This window comes from Solanum verrucosum, unplaced genomic scaffold, assembly GCF_900185275.1.
Source record: "Solanum verrucosum unplaced genomic scaffold, falcon-dt-bn FXZP01000103.1, whole genome shotgun sequence".
NCBI classification, from domain to species: Eukaryota; Viridiplantae; Streptophyta; class Magnoliopsida; order Solanales; family Solanaceae; genus Solanum; species Solanum verrucosum.
Window position 1 is genome coordinate 8750886 of NW_026020048.1, and position 19635 is coordinate 8770520.

General features: G+C 31.4%; 1 protein-coding gene across 1 annotated transcript; it reads right to left on the reverse strand.

Annotated features, from left to right (window-relative positions):
- Positions 1-10791: 10791 nt before the first annotated feature.
- LOC125822269 (receptor-like protein 44) lies at positions 10792-12107 on the reverse strand. Its single transcript, XM_049501655.1, has one exon. It carries the CDS (start codon positions 11820-11822, stop codon positions 11019-11021), a length of 804 nt encoding a protein of 267 aa, XP_049357612.1. The 5' UTR covers positions 11823-12107; the 3' UTR covers positions 10792-11018.
- Between the last annotated feature and the right edge of the window lie 7528 nt (positions 12108-19635).

Here is a 19635-nt window from a genome sequence, read left to right on the forward strand (position 1 = left end):
AAGAGATTGGTAGGCACGATTAATTACTTTAGGTATCTAATCTTAAATGTTAATGAGTGATTGTTAATTATTTGAGTTCTTAGGTATGATACTTGTTAATTAGAGAGGTACGGCTTTGGATAAATCAATGAGAGTATAACATGTAGCCTACGCCTACCTAATTGATTCAGATTTCAAAGCAAAGTACATTAGAATAATAGATCAAATGAACTTAGATGAATAGAAAACTAGGATAAGCAAGAAAATAATGGGTTCTATTAGTCAAGATAGTTGTGCTGTTGTGACGATACATGTCGAAGGTATTCCGCCATTAGTTATATTGGAAGAATAATTTTAAAAGGTCGCAAAGTTAGTTTGATAGTCATGTTAATTTAAAATTTGTAATTCAAATTCTTAAAAGTTGTTTTAAGTTATGTCATATATGAAAATGAAATGGTGTTAAAATTCGGAACATGATATAGTGGAAGAATTACTATCCCATCAAATATATGAAATACTACTATTTCAATTTAGAACGTGCCTAAATGATATGTTTTATGTAATGTTACTAATCTTGAAAAGATCAATTTAATAATTTATTTAATAGAATGTTACTAATCTTGAAAAGATCAATTTAATAATTTATTTAATAGAGGTATAATACATAGACATTTTAACTTGATTTCACTTGGCAATTAAATATTCTTATAAAAATGTACATGTAGATATTTCAACTCATTTTTATTGTATTTCATAGACATCTACATAACACAAAAAGGATATTTAGATGATCATTTTAATATAATGAAAACAAGTTGAGATGTCTAGCTAGATATACAAAGAGGGGGCCCATTGATGATACCATTATGACGCATGTCATTCTCCGTTGGCCCATTAATGAGATGGGTCAATCTTCACTTTGACCACTCTACTTCTTTTTTCTTTTTTCTTTTTTTCCACAATATTTTACTCTCTTTTTATTTAGATCTGATGTTACTTTCGGTGGGGGAGTTGAATATTTGTCTTCTGGGGCCCATCCAATCTGCTTGAATGTTTTTATTCTTCAATAAGACGAAAAGGCATATCATTCATTCGGTTTTAATAACACCATCATTAACTTCAAATTTAAATCACTTTGCATTTGTCTGTCTCCTAATTATAAATCTAATTTGTTTTCTTCTGTGATAAACTGAGAATAATGTTTTTTTGTATTATTACTTTTTCATGACGGAAAAATAAATACGTAGTTAAACTTGGTATTAGTCATCACAAATGGAGTTAGTAATATACCCTCTTCATTTAATTACTATGTAAATTACGGTAGACCGTAACTTTATAAATTTTTAAGAGTGAAATTTATGTATTTAAAAATTGTTGTCCATCTTGTATTCCTAAGATACTTAGAACAAAACTTTGAAGAAACTGATAAGAAACAACAAAGTTTAAAGAGTATATTTTCAAACTAGAAAATTATAGAGAAAATAAAATCAGAAACAGATTAGAAACAATATAAAAATATTTTTCTCAAAGAAAGAAAATCGAGCCCACTGAATGCACAGTGTCCCCTTAAGGAAATTATTCCCCTCAAGTATCCGAGGTTAACAGAATATATCCTCCCAGGATAGAACGATCTTACTCACCGGTCGGTACCTAAAACCACGATGTCAGCGAACCACTCAACGGTAGTAAAGTACACTTTGAATACTAGATTTAGTAGTAGTAGAAGAAGTCCAGAAAAATTAGTTCAACTAAAATGAGAGGAAATGCCTCAATTTATAGAAAACAAAGGGTAGTGTGAAAAGGTTCTTATTGTGTCTTACCGGAAAGGTCACAAACCTTTGGAAAAGTCACAATCTTTTGGAAAGGTCACAACCTTTCATAAAAGTCACAACTTTTCATAAAAGTCACAACTCTTCATAAAAGTCGCAACTCTTCATAAAAGTCGCAACTCTTCATTTTACATTCACACCTTTTAAAACCTAACAATCCCCCGCATGAATGGAGAATGACTCCAAGACAAAGAAACGGACAAGTATGTGTACTTTACAAGCAAGAATTAATTGCATCTGGATAAGTAGGTTTTCCCTTGGACTTTCCGTAGTGAACATATGTCGGATATACTCGGTCAATCGGTAGATGCGATATCTTTGAACCGTCGAGCTTTGATGTATACCTAGACAACCATATGTCACACAATTAACCCTTTACCATTTATGGTTCTTACGATTGTGTTCGTTTCAGCCATGAACACCTCCTAGTTTCATGAGATTATAGAGAGATGGACTTTAGACAATCATCCTCTTTGAAGAGGCTCACACTTCACACTCACATAGGTGATTTCTAAACGTGTTATCGCGTAGATACACTATTTGGTCAAATCTGTCAAACTTAGCAAATCATTAAAAACTTTAAGCTTTATTAACTCATTAACAAGCCTTAATGTTGTATCATTGTTCCTGAGCATTGTCTTCATCATGGGAATGGATTGAGTTAGTTGACAATGTCGAACCGTCAGTCACAACTTTGTTTTTCTCCTTGAATCTAGCTCTTGGGATCTCCAGTCTGCTAGATAGAGTTACCGCCATGATGACTTGTCCTAAGCCGTAAACTCATTCCCTTAGATGATCTTTCAACTTTCTCTCTAGTTAGGCCTTTTTGTAAGTGGATCCGACACATTATCATTTGACTTTACATAGTCAATTGTGATAATTCCACTAGAGAGTAGTTTTCTAACGGTATCATGTATATGTCTTATATGACGAGACTTTCCGTTATACATCATACTCCATGCCCTACCTTTTGCATCTTGACTATCAAAGTGTATGCATACTGATGCCAAAGTTTTGGGCCAAAAATAATATCTATCAAGAAATTCTGAAGTCTTTCAACTTGTTCACCGGCCTTATCTAGAGCACCTAGCTCAGAATTCATTGCAGAGCTAGCGATACATGTCTTTTTGGAAGATTTCCAAGAGACTGCTCATCCACCAAGAGTAAATACATATCCACTCGTGGATTTTACTTCATTTGATCCCGGTGATTCAATTTGCATCACTATATCCTTTCAATACAGTAGGATATTTGTATAATGCAAGACATAGTTTTGAGAATGCTTTAAATACCCCAAAACTCTCTTTATTGTCATCCAATGAGTTTGATTGGGATTATTCATGAAGTAACTCAGTTTATTAATAGCGCATGCTACATCTGATCGCGTACACTTTCTGATATACATCATACTTCCTAATACTCTAGCATAATCCAATTGTGAGTCACTTTCACCTTCATTCTTTTAAAGTGTAAAGCTCACATTATTGGAGTCTTGACAATATTAAAATCCAAATATTTGAACTAGTCAAGTACCTTTTCAATGTAATGAGACCGTGACAATGCTAAACATCTTATAGTTCTAAGAATTCTTATACCTAAGATCACATCAGCAACTCCACGATCTTTCATATGAAAGTTGCTTTCTAGTATATGTTTAGTAGCATTTATGTCATTAGTGTCTCTACTGATGATCAACATATCACCAATATACAAACAAACAATGACCTTGTGATTTTAATGTAAACATATTTATCACTTCCATCATTCTTAAATCCATTTACCAACATAGTTTGGTCAAATTTCTTTTGTCATTGTTTGGGTGCTTGTTTTAGTCCATAAAGTGACTTAACAAGTTTACACACTTTCTTTTCTTTATCAGGAACCACAGAACCCTCGGGTTATTCCATGTAAATTTCTTCCTCCAATTCCCTATTTATGAAAATTGTTTTCACATTCATTTGATGAATTTGGAGGTCATATACCGCAGCTAATGCAATTAACATCTGAATGAATGTAATTCTAGTTACTGGCGAGTATGTATCGACAAAATCAAAACCTTATTTTTGTCTACAACCTTTGACAAAAAGTCTTGCTTTGTATTTGTCAATAGTTCCATCGACTTTCATTTTCCTTTTGACGATTCACTTTGAACCCAAAGGTTTACTTTCTGGAAGAAAGTCGATTAACCTCCAATATGGTTGCTCAAGATTGAATCAATCTCACTATTGACACTATCTTTCAAAAAGGATGAGTCTACAGAAGACACAATAAATGTTACAAAATCATATTCGAAGGAAGTAGATGTCCTTTGACATTTAGTATGCCTCTCAATCTCTTTATTAAGTACATTCTCCTTTTTTTTTCTTTCCAAGGTCATTTAGACCCTTCACTAGACTACTCGAGTCTAATTTTACAGTCAACCGTCATAGGTCCTATTTTAATCCTTTTAGGAATGGGAACTTGAACTTTGGCTAGACACCCCCACACTTTGAAATATTTCAAGTTGGATTTCCTAACTTTCCATTTCTCATATGGAATAGATTGTGTCCTGAACAAACAAAACTTTTTATTGCTTTCTTTCTGAAAAGACAACTTTTTTTTTGTTGTTCCCTTTTGCTGTAAGGATAGCTTCTCCACACAAGTTTTGTGGTAAACCTGAACTTATAAGTAATGTAGCCATCATTTCCTCCAAAGTTCAATTTTTTTTTCCATTCTACAATTCCATTAGATTGAGGTGAATAGGGCAGTAGTTTGATGGATAAATCCACTTTCCAAACATATTTCTGCAAAAGGAGATTTATATTCTCCATCCCTATCACTTCTTATCTTTTTCCCAACTGATTTCAACTTCAATTTTATATTGCCTAGACGTTTCTATTGCTTCATCCTTACCATTGGCAAATATACATAACCATTTCAAATTCAATTGTCAATAAAAGTTATGAGATATTTTTTCCCACCACGAGATGGTGTTGACTTCATATCACAAATGTAAGTGTAAATCAACTCTAAGGAATTAAAATTCCTTTCAACAGATTTATAAGGATGCTTAACATACTTAGATTTCACACAAACTTGACATTTTTATTTATTGTACTCAAAGTTAGACAAACTTCTAAGTTGATCAGTTTTTCATACAAGGTTTTGTAATTGACATGCCATGTTCATGTCACAAACAGTTTGACTCAAGAAAGTAAGAACAAATAAAAATATTGAGTTTGAAAAGCTCTCCGCGAGGTATCTTTTTCTCACAATTATTTTGTTCATCTTTCTTAAAATTTTGTGTGATACAAACACTGTTTAGAGTCATCACCTTGTCAAATGTCCTTTTCGGAAGGACCTTTTCATAACTTTCAATTTGATTGTTATAGAACTACCCATGAACAAAGTTTCATCGGGTCCAACAAAGACAATATAGTCCAAATGCTTTTTTTACAAAATATGACAAATGACTATTCACCAATATTCATGTCTATACAAATAGTTATATTTAATAGACATATCTTTTCATGAAAAATCACAACATTTTAAGTGACACTTTGTTCATAAAAGAACTTAATCATTTTGAACAAGTATACATATAATTTGGTAGTTTCATACTAGTCATACCATATACTAGTAAACGAGAAACTCAACAACCACAATATCAAATATACTCCAAGAATTTTGTGGGTCTAACATAATACAAAAGTATCATCAAATTTCATATCTTGTGCTCCAAATTTAAATTAGACACTAAGTGTTATTTTATTTTGTCATAAGCAAAGAACCTCCCACATTTTAAATATGACAATTTTTACACAATGTCAAAGTTCATTCCATAGAGGCACAAAATCACAAACTCTAAGTCACTGGTATTTTTCTTCAATCACAAATAGACATACCACTTAGTATTTAAAATACTAACAATAAAGACAAAATAAAATAAAATTGTACAATTTGTTTCTATATAACAAGTGAACTTTATAGAAAATCAAAAGTACAACATTGACTTATTATGTGAAGTTTTCATATTCTTCAAATCAATTGCATAGTCTAATTTTTCCACAGTAGAAAACTACAAAAGGTTTTAGTCTAAAAAAAATAATACAATCAAATTTCACATGGAGTACAAAATTACAAAAGTCTTTTTTTCAGTCTCCAAACAGAATTGAGCATATTCATAGATTATCACATAGATATGCTTTTCTTTTCAAATAATAGCCTTCCAGCTATAACATTTTGACATACTATTTTATCAAACAAAAATGTGCATCTCTCATTCTGCAAACTAAAGAATTTTAAAGGCAACACTTTTTGCAAGGAAAATTCATTCAAAAAACCATATGGTTTGCAAATCTTTTTCCAAAGACATACATGATAAATATCAAAACTGTTAACTTTTAGAAACTATTTTCCTCCTTAGATAAATAATAAGAAGGTTACCTGGTATAATCTTTAACCGAAATACCACCAATTCTTCTAGTATATTCTCACTTCGACCTTACTAAATAAAGCATATAAATATTTCATCACAGTTCACTGTTTCAATATTTAGAAATTGAGGAGAGGAAAGTTTAAGTATGTTAAGTTAATAATCCAAGAAAATGGGGAGATTGACGATGGTATCACACATTACATTAGAGTGGATAAATGAAATGAAGTCTTGCATCGAATGGTTCTATGTGATAAAAATGTGTTACAGAGGACACGTAATGATAAATTTTATAAAGTGATTATTTGGCCGATTATGTTGTTTGGGGGATAATATTGTTGGCTAGTCAGGCATACATTCAAGAATATAGAGGAGACGAGGATGCTAAGATTCACATGTTAGCACACTATGAGAAATAAGATTAGGAATGAAAATGTTGTGGTTAGGTTGGATTGACTTGAGTGATGGAAAAGGTAAACTGAAAAGATTTGCGCATGTATATAAGAGGAACATAGATGTCTTGATTATGAGGAAGTGCGATAGATTGACAGTGATTGGTCTAAGAAGAGGTAGAGATAGACCAAAAAAAAATTATGAAGAGATGGATAGACATAACATGATAAATCTTCAGCTCAATATAGACATATTTTTAGATTTAAAAACACACAGAAGTCAAAAATTAAAAATAAGAATTAGTAGGTAGCTGAACAATTTCTCCGTATCCTCTTTAAGGAACATGGTTCTAGCCTTCTAGCTTAGAACACCTTGTATGGTCCCTCTTCTACTTATTCTTACTTGTACTATTATTCATTTGTGTTGTTTTTACTTCGAGTTATTTTTACAATTTTTGTTTGAATAGTTTTCTTTATTATACAATATTTTTATCATAAAATTTTGTTACACGTCAGACTTATTTTTTAAAAGTGAGTCAAAAAATGTCGGAATCACCTAGGTACATTATTATTATTGTTGTTGTCTATTAAAACATTAGTCCTATACAATAGTATTACATCAAAATTTAAAATTGAAATACTTTAATAAATTAAGTGAGAAATAAAATTGTATAAGTCAAAATGTTCGGGAAGTCTCACAATAGCAAAAATGTCAATTCATAATCGATGGATATAGTACTACATATAGAAATTGCAACTATCTACATATATTTAAAATATTTCAAAATGTCGTGGTCAATGATTGAAAAAATTAGAAAGAGAGTATGCTTTAACCTTTTAATGTAGATGAAATTAATTCTTCTCTAGTTACAGAAGTGGGATCAAATCAGAAATTATAAGCCGCATCATGCGTTTTGAAAAAGACTTTTAGTCACGCTTTGAAACAGGGCAGAGACAGAGAGACGTAAAGATTCGACTAAATCTTATTCGTTGAAAAATTATACTCCCTTCGAGATAGATTAAAAATTGGGATAGAGAAAGTATTATATTAATAGAATAAAATTAACTTTCTATGCATATATATAATCCATTTTAACATAAAATTTCTTTAAAAATGATCTTATTTGAATTTCTATCATCACCACTATTTTGCTACATGTATTATAAGATTTTTAAGTAATTTTTTAAAAATAAAATCATTAGGAAAAGAAGAAGAAGAAGCAGAATGATTTCGCTGACAGACAGGCTAGATCAAAGTAAATAATGATGCCAACCACTTTAATCCACGACGGTCAATTATAGCACAAATAGCTGAAATTTGAACTTCATTCAACCAAGTTTTTAATTATGCTCATTCGAAAAAAGATAGTAATTGGCAAGTTATTGTGTTTGGTGACAATTTGATATCCACTAAACAATGCCGTTTCTTTGAATCGTTCATGTTTAAATCTGTGTTTCGGAAAAAAGTATTTTACTGTTGATGGAAAGGAATTAAATACTGCTCATCTCATACTGCAAATATTTAGTCGCACACTTATCCTCAATATTTGTATCGAACGAAATAATTTAATTTAAGTAGTATAAATATTCAAATACATAACATATGTCTTAATAAATTGATTTGGTATAAACAATACCGCGCGGGCGTACGTCTTTTTCTTACTTTTAGCAGTACTCTCGTCTTGGATATTCAAGGCGGCAAGTAACGGAAAATGAAAAAACTACGAGACATATTTCAGTATCATATAGAGTATATTATTTTTATTTTAAAAATATTATGTATCTTACTATTAATTAAGAGTTTTCTACGTATCTTACACTTAGATACATTTTTTTTGCTACTAGTACACAAAAATAAGGATGAATCACAATAGATACATATATTTGTATGCATCTGGAGGGATCATGGCGATTGAGATGGGAGAGAGGCAAGCGAGATTTGTTATGTATCTTTGATACATGCGAATCCACTTCGATACAATGTATCTAGAACAAATTACACATAAATTTGACCCCATGTATCTGCGATACATATATCTTGACTATTTGGAGGCACAAAAATGTGGTAAGATACGTAATATTGCAAACTAGAGTGTATCTAACCAATTAGCTTCTAAGCTGTTCTAATTTTTAATACACTGTTCCAATTTTATTTTTATTTTTTTAAATCTAAGATATTTTAAATCAAATTTAAAAAAGAGAATTTACGGTAAAATAAAAGGGGTACTTTTAAACTAGAGGCATGCATGAATGATTCTTGAAATTTCTGTTATAAAATGTTCTCTTTTAATTTTTGTGATATAGTTTGAATCGATATGGAAAAAAATGAAGATCGAAATTTAGGATGTAGGAGTTATTAGCGTTTTTTTTTATTTTTTATCAACATTGTTATTACTCTATCCAACTATCTTATTCTTCAATTTATTACGTATTACTTATTATTTTCTTTGCTTTGATTATCCGTATCAAACTGTCTATTTTCACAAGCAAGGAGAAAGGTTACACATACATCACCTTCCTAAAATTCCTACTTTGAGATTACATTATGTTGCTATAGCTTGAATCGTTATAGAATTTAAGAAAAAAATAAGAATTATTATTTTAAATATTACATACCATTTTTGTGACGATTAAGCTACGATTAACTTATAATTTTCTTAATTACGTCATTCCATTTGTGTACTTATAAAGACTTCTTGTTACGAGCGAAAAACTTTTTTCTTAATTTTAAAATAGACTACGAAAATAAAAATTGAAATATTATCATTTCATATTTTACAAATTGCGTGGAAATTAATTTTCATTTGTTCAGTTGCATATTAAGATAAAACAATTTTCTTTTTCTATTTTATCCTTAATTTTTACTAATTCATTTCAAATTATTTCTTAAGCCCATAAAAATTATAAACCAATTAAAAAAAAACTATAAGTCAATTAATATGAGTATCATGATGAAATATTTAGTACTTCATTTCATTTATTATTTCTAAAGAGTGCAAAATACATTGTGAATTAAGCAAAAGCAATCGGATGGAGTAGAAATAAAGTAGCTGTTTTAAGTAAACACCTAAAATCAGGGGAAATAACAAGAAAAAAAAGAGAGGAAGTTTCATAAAGTTTCTGTTCAAATCAAACTGTTTATAAATTTAAACGCCACAAGAAGTGTACTCCTCAGTTCCTAATAATTTGTTCATTTTTTACTTCACACACTTATTAAAATAATAATAATTGACATACTAAAGTTATCATTTTATCTTTATTAATAATAGAATTCCAAAATCAACTTATTCATTAAAGACGTTCTATCTTTTTCAAAATTATTAGCTCTTTAAATAATTATTAATTCTTTAAATAAATTAAAGATATAATAGATAAAAAATATTGTCTTTTTGTAATTTGTTAAAAATAACAAGTAAAAAGTCAAAATTGAACTAGTAAAAAGGAAAAGAGAGAGAGTACATTTATTATAAAATCCTAACAGACATTGTTGGTAGAATGCATATTCCGATTTTGCTGGCTTTTGTTGCCTAAAATTTATAGACCAATACTCCTTCATTATAAAAACGCGTAAACAAACGTGATTGTACCAAACATTGAGGCGCCACAAATATCTTTTTAGTTATATATTGGCAACAACCTAACATTTGAATTCCCCTAACTGTAACTCTTTTTTTTTTTTAGCGGTGATGTTTCCGTTTAACTTTTGCCGAATTGTATCGTGCATATAAGTTAAATATTAATTCTCAAAGACTATAGTCTATAGGCATGCATATTCAATTTAAAAACTATACGAAGTAATTGCTTTTTTTATTCTTATTTTTTTTATAGAGAAAGACAAATTATACAAATAGTAAAAGTCGAAACAAGAATTTTAAAGTTGGTAGTAACAAAACCATCCTGCGTGTTTCTGTGATTGTTCGAAAAACAAAAAACTAAACTACAAACAACAAGTCGTGGTGTTGAAACAGAGCTGTAAATGAGCTACATTTTTCTATGATTTGCTACTAAAATATACGCACGATTTGCCTTGCTTTTTTTAATATTAGGATAAGTACTATCCACGTATAATTTGTACAACCTGGAGTGGACATAAGCCAACCCACTGCCCAGGCATCAAATTAGAGTACAGATTAATGCTGTACTGCTAAAAGTAATTATGTACTAAAAACTCAATTCCAATTTTCTTCAATTCTTTACATATTGGGGTCAAATGTTAGAAAACGAAGCTAAACAAATAATCAAAAAGAAAAATAATGACCTAAAAAATAAAAAAAACCCAAAACTAGGAAAAGGGTAAAATTAATTCCTCAATAGAAAAGGAAAATTTAAACCCAAACAAAAAAAAAACAAACCTGCCTCATAAAAAATTAACATACCTGTAATCTGAAAAGTATGATTTTGTGTTCAATAATCAGGCATAAGATGACTGATTTTTCCTTCTTCAGCATCCAATTTTTGCTCAGTAACTCTCAACCATATGCAAACAGCAGTAAAACTTAGCACCAAACTCAAGAACCCACTTCCTAATCCGATCCCTACAATTGCCAAAACCGATAACCCATTACTCTTTTTGGGTGGCAATGGGTACCCGTAAAGATCCTTATTCCCATCAAACGAACTGGCATTGAATCGGGGCAAATTTCCGCTCCGGTTACCCAGTGACGCTGGTATCGGACCCGATAATCTATTGTTCGATACGTCGAAAACTGATAGCCGTACAAGGAGGCCCAGTTGTTGCGGGATAAGCCCATTAAGCTGATTATCATGAAGATCGATGACGTTGAGGTAAGCGCAAATGGCGAGCTGTTCAGGAATTGGGCCTGAAAGTTGATTAGCTGAGAGGTTGAGAACAGCCAGATTGACTAGGAACTGGAGTTCCAGAGGTATTGGGCCGGAGATTGCGTTGGAAGAGAGGTCAAGAGCTTGGAGATTGGTGCAATTAGAGAGATAAGGAGAAATGGTACCTTTAAGCGAGAGATTCGAAAGGGACAATTTGTAGATGCGGCCATTGTTACAAGTTGCCCCTTGTAGATATGAAGTGAACCCATCACAAGGTTTAGCGAAGGAAGATTTAGTCCAGTTTTGAAGATTCTTCAAAGGGTCTTGTAAAGATTGACTGAGATGGGTCAAGCACATCTCATCGTTTGGATCTGGTGTACAAAAAGGGAAAATAAGAAGGAGCACAAGTAGGTTGCTCCAAATACCCATTTAACTGGGTGTGAGCTAAAGGTGGAATGAGAAACGAGAAAAAAACTCTTGGCCAAGAGTGAGAGAAAATCAAGAATTTTGTAGGAGGTGGTGGCTCTCTTTTTTAGTCTTTCTGAAATTTGCGTAGTGTTGTCAGCAAACAACGTTAGCAGCGGCTGAGGCAGAGCCGCAGAAAGAGAGAGAAAGGACTAAAAAAATAAAAGAGAAAGGAGGCTTGTGTTCTCTCTTTTTCTTTTTTTGTTTAAAAAAAGTTTGTGGGAAAATTGGAGAGAAGAAGCAACAAAAAAAGAAGAGGGATTTCTGTTATTCCATTCTATGACTGTACCAATTAATTTATAGTAATAGAAAAAAGGAGAGGGGGTAGAGAATTAATAAAAACTAAAAAGTGTCGTGTTGGTGTGGTGATGAGGCCTGAGGAAGAGAGAATGAGTTATTTCATTCATTTATTTAAGTCATACTTTATGTAATGGTTTGAGGCCAAATAAGTGAGAGAAAGAGATATGATTTTGGGGCCAGGCAGCAGAGCACTCATTCTACAATGGCAAATCACCAAAGAAAATTAAAGAATTGAAAGAGTGTTAGGTGAAAGTGAAAGGAGAAGGGGAAAATAGAAGCACGAGAGAGAGTGCGCATTGAGTTATTCATTTTTTGTGTTGTGGAGCACACTTGAACGACTATGAAAACGACTATTCCATTTTTTGTCCTCTAAACACTTGAGGCTACATAACCTTTTTTTTGGTTTCTACAGATTTCACTCGTTATTTTTTCTCTAAGGATTTGCATTTAACTTTTATTCAATTCTAAAAGTTGTACATCTTTGCGCCCTTTCCTTATTCTTTCATGTAATTACTAATATCTTTCGGAACGTGCACTATTTCACTATACGCACAAAGTAATTGCGAGCTTTCAAGTAAAATTAATATTGTCGCTAATATGGGAAACAAGGAAAAAAGACGGGAGTGCCGTAGCATTTAGTTAAATTTACCCTAAATTCTTCAGCCAAGTGATCCTAAATGGATGCAAACGATCGTATACCAATATGGGCATACATTATTTTGGTTGAATGCTTTAATTCATATGAGAAAAATTAAACAAACTAAACAAGTGTGCCAATAAGGTTGGACCTGTAAATAATTGAACGAGATAGAGCGAGGCAAAATTTGTGAACAATTAAATAACATAAATTAATCTTGTCAATGTAGCATGATTCATGACCAATTTTTTTTTTTTTTTTTTTTAAAATTATACCTAAAGTCATACCCTGTCCACTATAGGAAAAACACAAATTGTGATGGAATATTTGTGACGGACTAATTCATCACAATTTTATGATGAATTTGATACGATTTTGTAATAGAATTTATCTATATGAACAAATTTGTGATACTTGAAGAATAAAAATCACACTTAAATTCATTCACTCACCCGACATAATTTTCATTATTTTGAATGTGTGATAGTGATTCTTGTAAATATAAAGAAGTCATACAAATAAATAAATAAAAATCTAGTACTCAATTGAGACTCATGATTATTATTCACATGATTAAATTAGTACTACTTGATGTTTGCAGATCTAAAGAAAAAACCATACAAAAAAAGAAAAGAAAAAGAGGCGGAAGCATATAAAATTTTATGTATCGATTAAACATAATTAAATGATATCCCTTATAAAAAGAAAGGTCATTTTTTGGCTTAATGTAGATACTACTGAATAAATTTTTTCCAGAAAAAAAGAGAAGAAAATGGTGCCCAGAAACAGAAAGAGAGGAGTTATAACTGAATTATCTCACACCATACCTTTTTTTTAATGCTTTATTACTTTTCTTGTCTATACATTCTTAAATTAATGATGCCTTTTTCTTTTGAAGACTCTCTTTTCCAATTTCTTAGTTCATTTGAAAAATATTTAGTAGAAATTAAATGATTAAATTAATTGGTGTACCTAATACCCTACTAATTGCTTCAATGTTCAACTATTGTCTAAGTAGCGCTCACATGTATTGCACGTGACTATAATTAAATAACAGTAATATAATAATTAATTAGAAGGGTTAAAAAGAAAAGAAAAATAATAAATCAAGCCAAAAAAAAAAAACCTTCTGACATTGTTCCTTCCTGCCTCAGTGGAATGTGGCTAACCTTAAACTAATCCAAATTAATTACTAGTGTTACTCTCTCACAAAATAATTAACGAGTTCAATTTTTACTGTTTTCACTTTTCTCAAGCGAGACCCCTTAACGTAATATATATTTTTATTTAAACAAGTAACATTATTTCTATTTTTTCCCCTTTCCTTCTGGAATCGTATGTTCAATTCTTTATTTGTTTTAACTTTTAATTGGAATTTTCTAAAAATTATTGTGTTTCCTATTATTACCAACTCAGAATTATCTGTCCCAATTTATAGTATAAAACCTTAGTTGCACAGAATCTCTGATGCCGTATTCGTATCGAATTCTCCAAAATACCCTACTTTGATAAAACTGTTGACATTTTTAAAGAATCCGAGAAACATAGATAAAAACTATTTGCAGGTTTATTTTCACTTTTTTTTTTTGGGTTGAGGTGAAAGACATTCAACCCATCGTAGCCCAATCCAGTTAGCCCATTCAAATCTATTCTCCTAATCAGCCCACACCAACCCAATTACCAATCATTTAAGAAAAAAGTTACTACTTCAAATACTGTTTAGTTAACAAAGCTGAGATAATTTAGGGAATGTGGAAGAATAAATAACCCATAGACATTGTAAATGGTTTGAGCTAGAGGAAAATTTGCTTTCCTTTGTATAACTATAACCTAAAAATCACAAAATACTGAAAACATTTATAGAGAGAAGAATAAAAAATAAAATTGTGAAAGGTCAAAAACTATATGTCATGTGATGTTACAAGAATCCAGGATTAATTTCTACAAAGAAACACACTGTTGGGGTGTGGGTTGAAACTTGAAAAATGATGGATCAATATTCATGGGTCAACTAGGCCAGACTGAAAAAGTTTAGGGACCTACCATTCATGGAAGAGGATTAAATCAGATATTATCGTTATCTCAAAATTTCACATCAAGTTATATGAAATTGCGTAAGACACTGGTTTATCATGTTTGTTTTAAAGTCCCTTTCCCTTAGCTGTTTTTGTATTTTTATTAAATATATAATGGCAGAGCTTAAACTTAATAGTACTTCCAAAATTATAAGTTCAGAATTTATTTTTGGTAGTTTTCTTAAATACATTTATGTTTCGTATGGGGTTCGATTGGATATTAACTAATTAACACACTCTAACTGCCCTAGAAACAAGGGCAGACATACCGATTATGGTGTGCATTTGACCGAATCCATTAGTTTGAGTCAAAACTCTATTTTTGTTTTAAGGATCGATTTTAAAACAAAAATTCTTTAAATTTTAGAATTCATTAATTTTAAACTATTAGAATTTATAAGATACATAAACTTCAAATTTTGAATTCGCTATGGTTCGGGAAAGAGGCACATGGAATATTTTGTGGGCGTAAAATGTGGGCTTATATATGCCTCCTTCGAATTTCTTAGGCCCTTGCTTTTATTGTCATGTGGAGTCTCCAATAAATCAACAAAGTGCAGTAGTAGTACCTGGTCCCTCAGACAACAAATATCCATTTCCTTGGCCAATAACATCTTCATTCTCCCTTTGTCACTTCACTTGCTACCAAGTCTTCTTGGAATATGCTAGACAATGTCATTTTTTGTGCATGCATGTGTGAGAGAGATTGAATATTACTTGTGTTCTTTGTCTGTTGAAATAGGAACATTGCTAATAAAATCTGTTGAATTAATTGACACCACGTAATTACCCCATTTTTTCATCCGTGGCAAATTGAGGATTTAGAGTCAATGAGATCTATATAAAAATTAGATTTTTCTATAACAACAAAGTTTTCTTTGGAATCGATTTTCAGGTTGTGTTATAATTGTTTGTCCTCTATCAAACAAATGACGTTGTTATAAAAAGGATGGATGGTACTTGAAATTTTTTGGAGATCCACTTGTGACTTTTATCAAGTGATTGAGGATGCGTGTGAAGAAGATCGGAGTACAAAGGTGAATGCTACTTAACATATAGCAAATGTAGGTACATACATGTGCTCTCGGTAAAATTGGTCAGCTGGTGAACAACTCCATTCAATGTCGTACGTACTAAGTAACAGGGCTTATATATATATATATATATATATATATATATGGAGCACCATTGATAACGACATTCATGGTGGATCTAGCTCAAGGGTGTAATAAGTAGTACTATTCAATCCTTTCATTATTTGGTATGTATATTTTCCACTTGTGTCTTACCATGGACAAATAATTGGAAATGGTGGATCTCCACTTATTTCAAGTGCCTTACATTATTGGTCATCACTATGTTTCTTATTCTCTTTTCTTTTGAAGTGATATATAGGAATTATTAGAAAAGATGTCCTTGTTTAACCACATATTGTAATTAATTGTCCTTGTTATTACACTTCACATTGCTAAAAGAAATTCTCAACTTAAAAATTCGTTTTTTTTAAAAATAATAATAATCCTCGTTCCTATCTTTTTTGCTCTCTTGATGACTAAAACTGCAACTTTAAGGTCAGAGGAGTAGAGCGCTTACCATCTGAGCAAGCCCTCTTGTCATAACTGGTCTTCATAATCCTAGTTATGTTAATTAAATTTGCATCCAAGAGAGTAGTGGGTGCTATTTGGCACTCTTCTAACTAATATTTGTTCCAAGGTTAGGGAAGAAGACAATTGTGTCAAAATCTTCTAGAAATACTTGGTATGACAAAGTTCAAACATGCGGCAACCTCATAGATCATTGATGTGGAGAGATTGTTGTCTGGTTGGATATTATGATCGACAAAACTTTTTATCCAGAATTTGGTCCCGATGGCGATTTACCAACTCTGGGGAAGCACACGTAACAACTTTTTTTTTTCTTTTCTATTATTAGGCTGACCTGAAAAAGATAGGAGAAAACTAATCAATAATGACTTCTTGTGGTACTTATTATGAGTCTCCACCTTTCTCTTAGTACCACCAATCGTTTGCCATTTATTGATTTGTTTTTCTGATATTCAAGATTTAGTGAGTTGGCCAATAAGCTTGTGGGACTAATTCTATTGCTGGCAACAGTTGTGAGAAATGGTACTAATAGATTTGTTTTTCTTTTCCTATGTATTAGGATTTAAACTTGAGACATTTCGATTTAAATTGTCACCTCCTGACTATTAAAACATCATGATACTATGAAATGATGTTTTAGTAAATTTGATTAATCTAAACTATACATTTCCTTACTTGAACGTCACAGTAGGTCTGAATAAGAATAATTCCTTGTTTTAATTTGACGTAATTTCAAAATATGGTTCAGTATCATTTTGTGTAGCTACACAAAAGATGCTTTACAACTTTGGTAACGGTTTTTCAATTTTGGGTAGCGAAAGTTAATTTTGAAGTGACTAAAAATACAAAGATTTATGCACCACGGCCTTTAATTTGGTCCTAAAATCGTGCACTTACACCTTGATTATCGATATGAAATTAAAACTTAGCCAGAAATTGATTTTGATGCATTTCAAGTCTTAACCTTGGAGGAAATAGTTAGCACATCAAAGATGTATCTTGCTAGGAGCGTCCAGTTTACAGGCTTAACAGAACTTAGGCCCATTATATTGGGCCGTTCTCGATGTTGAGCCCATGCAATTTTCGTATCCAGCAACGAACGGTCACACTATTATAACCTGCACTGCATTATTCATCTATGAAATAGAAGTTTTTAATTGATTTGGTTTGATGTGACGATAACATTTGAACATAGCATGTTCATGTATTTGTGCTTGCCCCTTCACACTTTCGACACCTCTAACCAAATTAGACAGAATAACTCTATGGTAAAATTATTTAGACCTTGATAAAATTATATAACAATCTAGAATAATATTATTATTATAGCTATAGCTAAGTAAACTGAAAGCCCCTTGCTAATTGACTCAATTTTTGAAAAGATTATTCACATTTACATAATTGAGCCTAATAGTGAAGAAACACTAATGTTTGTAAGGTCAACATGAGACTAAAAATATGATGATTACTTAGTTAACCCGATGCCGGAATGAAATGAAAAGAGTATATATATATTCATGCCGACAGGACATTATAATAAGATTCTCAATAATGCGTGCACACGGGGGGTTAATATTACAGTACCATGAAAGGACTACGTTGTTGATAATGTATTTCCCTATTATTGAAGACACATTGATTACCCTCACCCTGTTTATTTCACCAACATCTTGCTGCACCAGGGGAACACTTCTGATGCTAAATATCCTTAAAACTTATACTAAAACCAAAATTCCCGTTCATATTTAGCTGTTAAGATTTGAGAATCGAAAACCACAGTACAGCTGCGTCTGGAATTTAATGATCTGCTAAAACATACCAGTACTAATTTCATTTAAATGCCAGCAGCAGAGTGGGGTTTTGCAAAGTTTTCTTTGTGGAAACATGGAAGTAAAATATCAACGTTATAAGAAGTTTAACAAATTAGAATAGAATAACTGTGAAAAATTAAAGTTAATTTTTTGGAGGTACAAAAAATATCTTAGATATTTAGTAGAACTTTCTAGAATTTGATAGAGTAAATATCTTTGATATTTATACTTAAGAATAATCTAGATGTTCTAGATACTTAGAGTAAAGGGCTTAAGTCATCTATAGCCCCTCGAAGTTGTCCGCATAATTCACTTAGATACCTCAACTAGGACTTGAACCTATTGAACACCTGTACTCTTCCGAATTTGAACCGTTTGAACATTTTTTTGCCTAGGTGTCACATTGTTTGTGATTCACGTCGTATAAGCGCGTGAAAAGGTATAATTAGGCATTTTTTTGTGGAAAAACATATTATTTCTTCATCTTCTTTTTTGTAATCCCTTCCTCCACCACACCACCAGTTCATCGATGTTGCCGCTGCTACACTCCCTTCTTCTTCCTCTTTTTCACCGGATACTTCAATTTTTACCTGCATTGTTGCTTGTCTTTTGGCTCCGTTGCCAGTCATATTAGAATTGACAGCACCACCATTAATTGTCATCGCTATTTCACCATTATTACCGTCATTTTCATCATATTAATTGTAGAGGGCTTTAAGTTTGAAGTTTGTTTCTTTGCTGTTAATGTAGTGATTTGGTGTTAAATTAATGTCCAATTATGTGAATTTTATTGGAGGATCTTTCTATTTATTATTTGCTTTGCTCCAATTTTTATTGAAGTTTTTTTATTTGTCCTAAATATGTTGTTTTGACTTTAAATTGATGCATATTAATGTAAGAATGTTCTTCAACGAAAAAAGTTAATCGGCTATGAAACACAAAAAGAAATTCGAGATAACTCTATTTCCCCGACAATGGCAATCAAATCAATAATTTTTCGACGAGTGTTTTTTCATCTTTCTCTACCTAAAACAGGACAAAGAGAAAGTTATAATTGAATAATAGGCTGAGAGAGGGGGTTGTGGTGAAGAAGATGACACTAAAGAGGGAAAGATGAATTTTGTACTGCCATGGATAACAGGGAAGGGTGGTTTAAGTTACAGCTTTTTTTCATTTCTTCTTTTACTTTAAAATAATTTTCTTTTTCTTTACTTTATAATATACTTTTTTGGACTCAAAAATAACACATGTCATTATTTTATTAGTCTAATTGACATGTCATCGCGAGTGTATTTCACACATTTTTTACTTTTAGTTTATTCTCAAAAAAATGCTCAAATGGTTCAAATC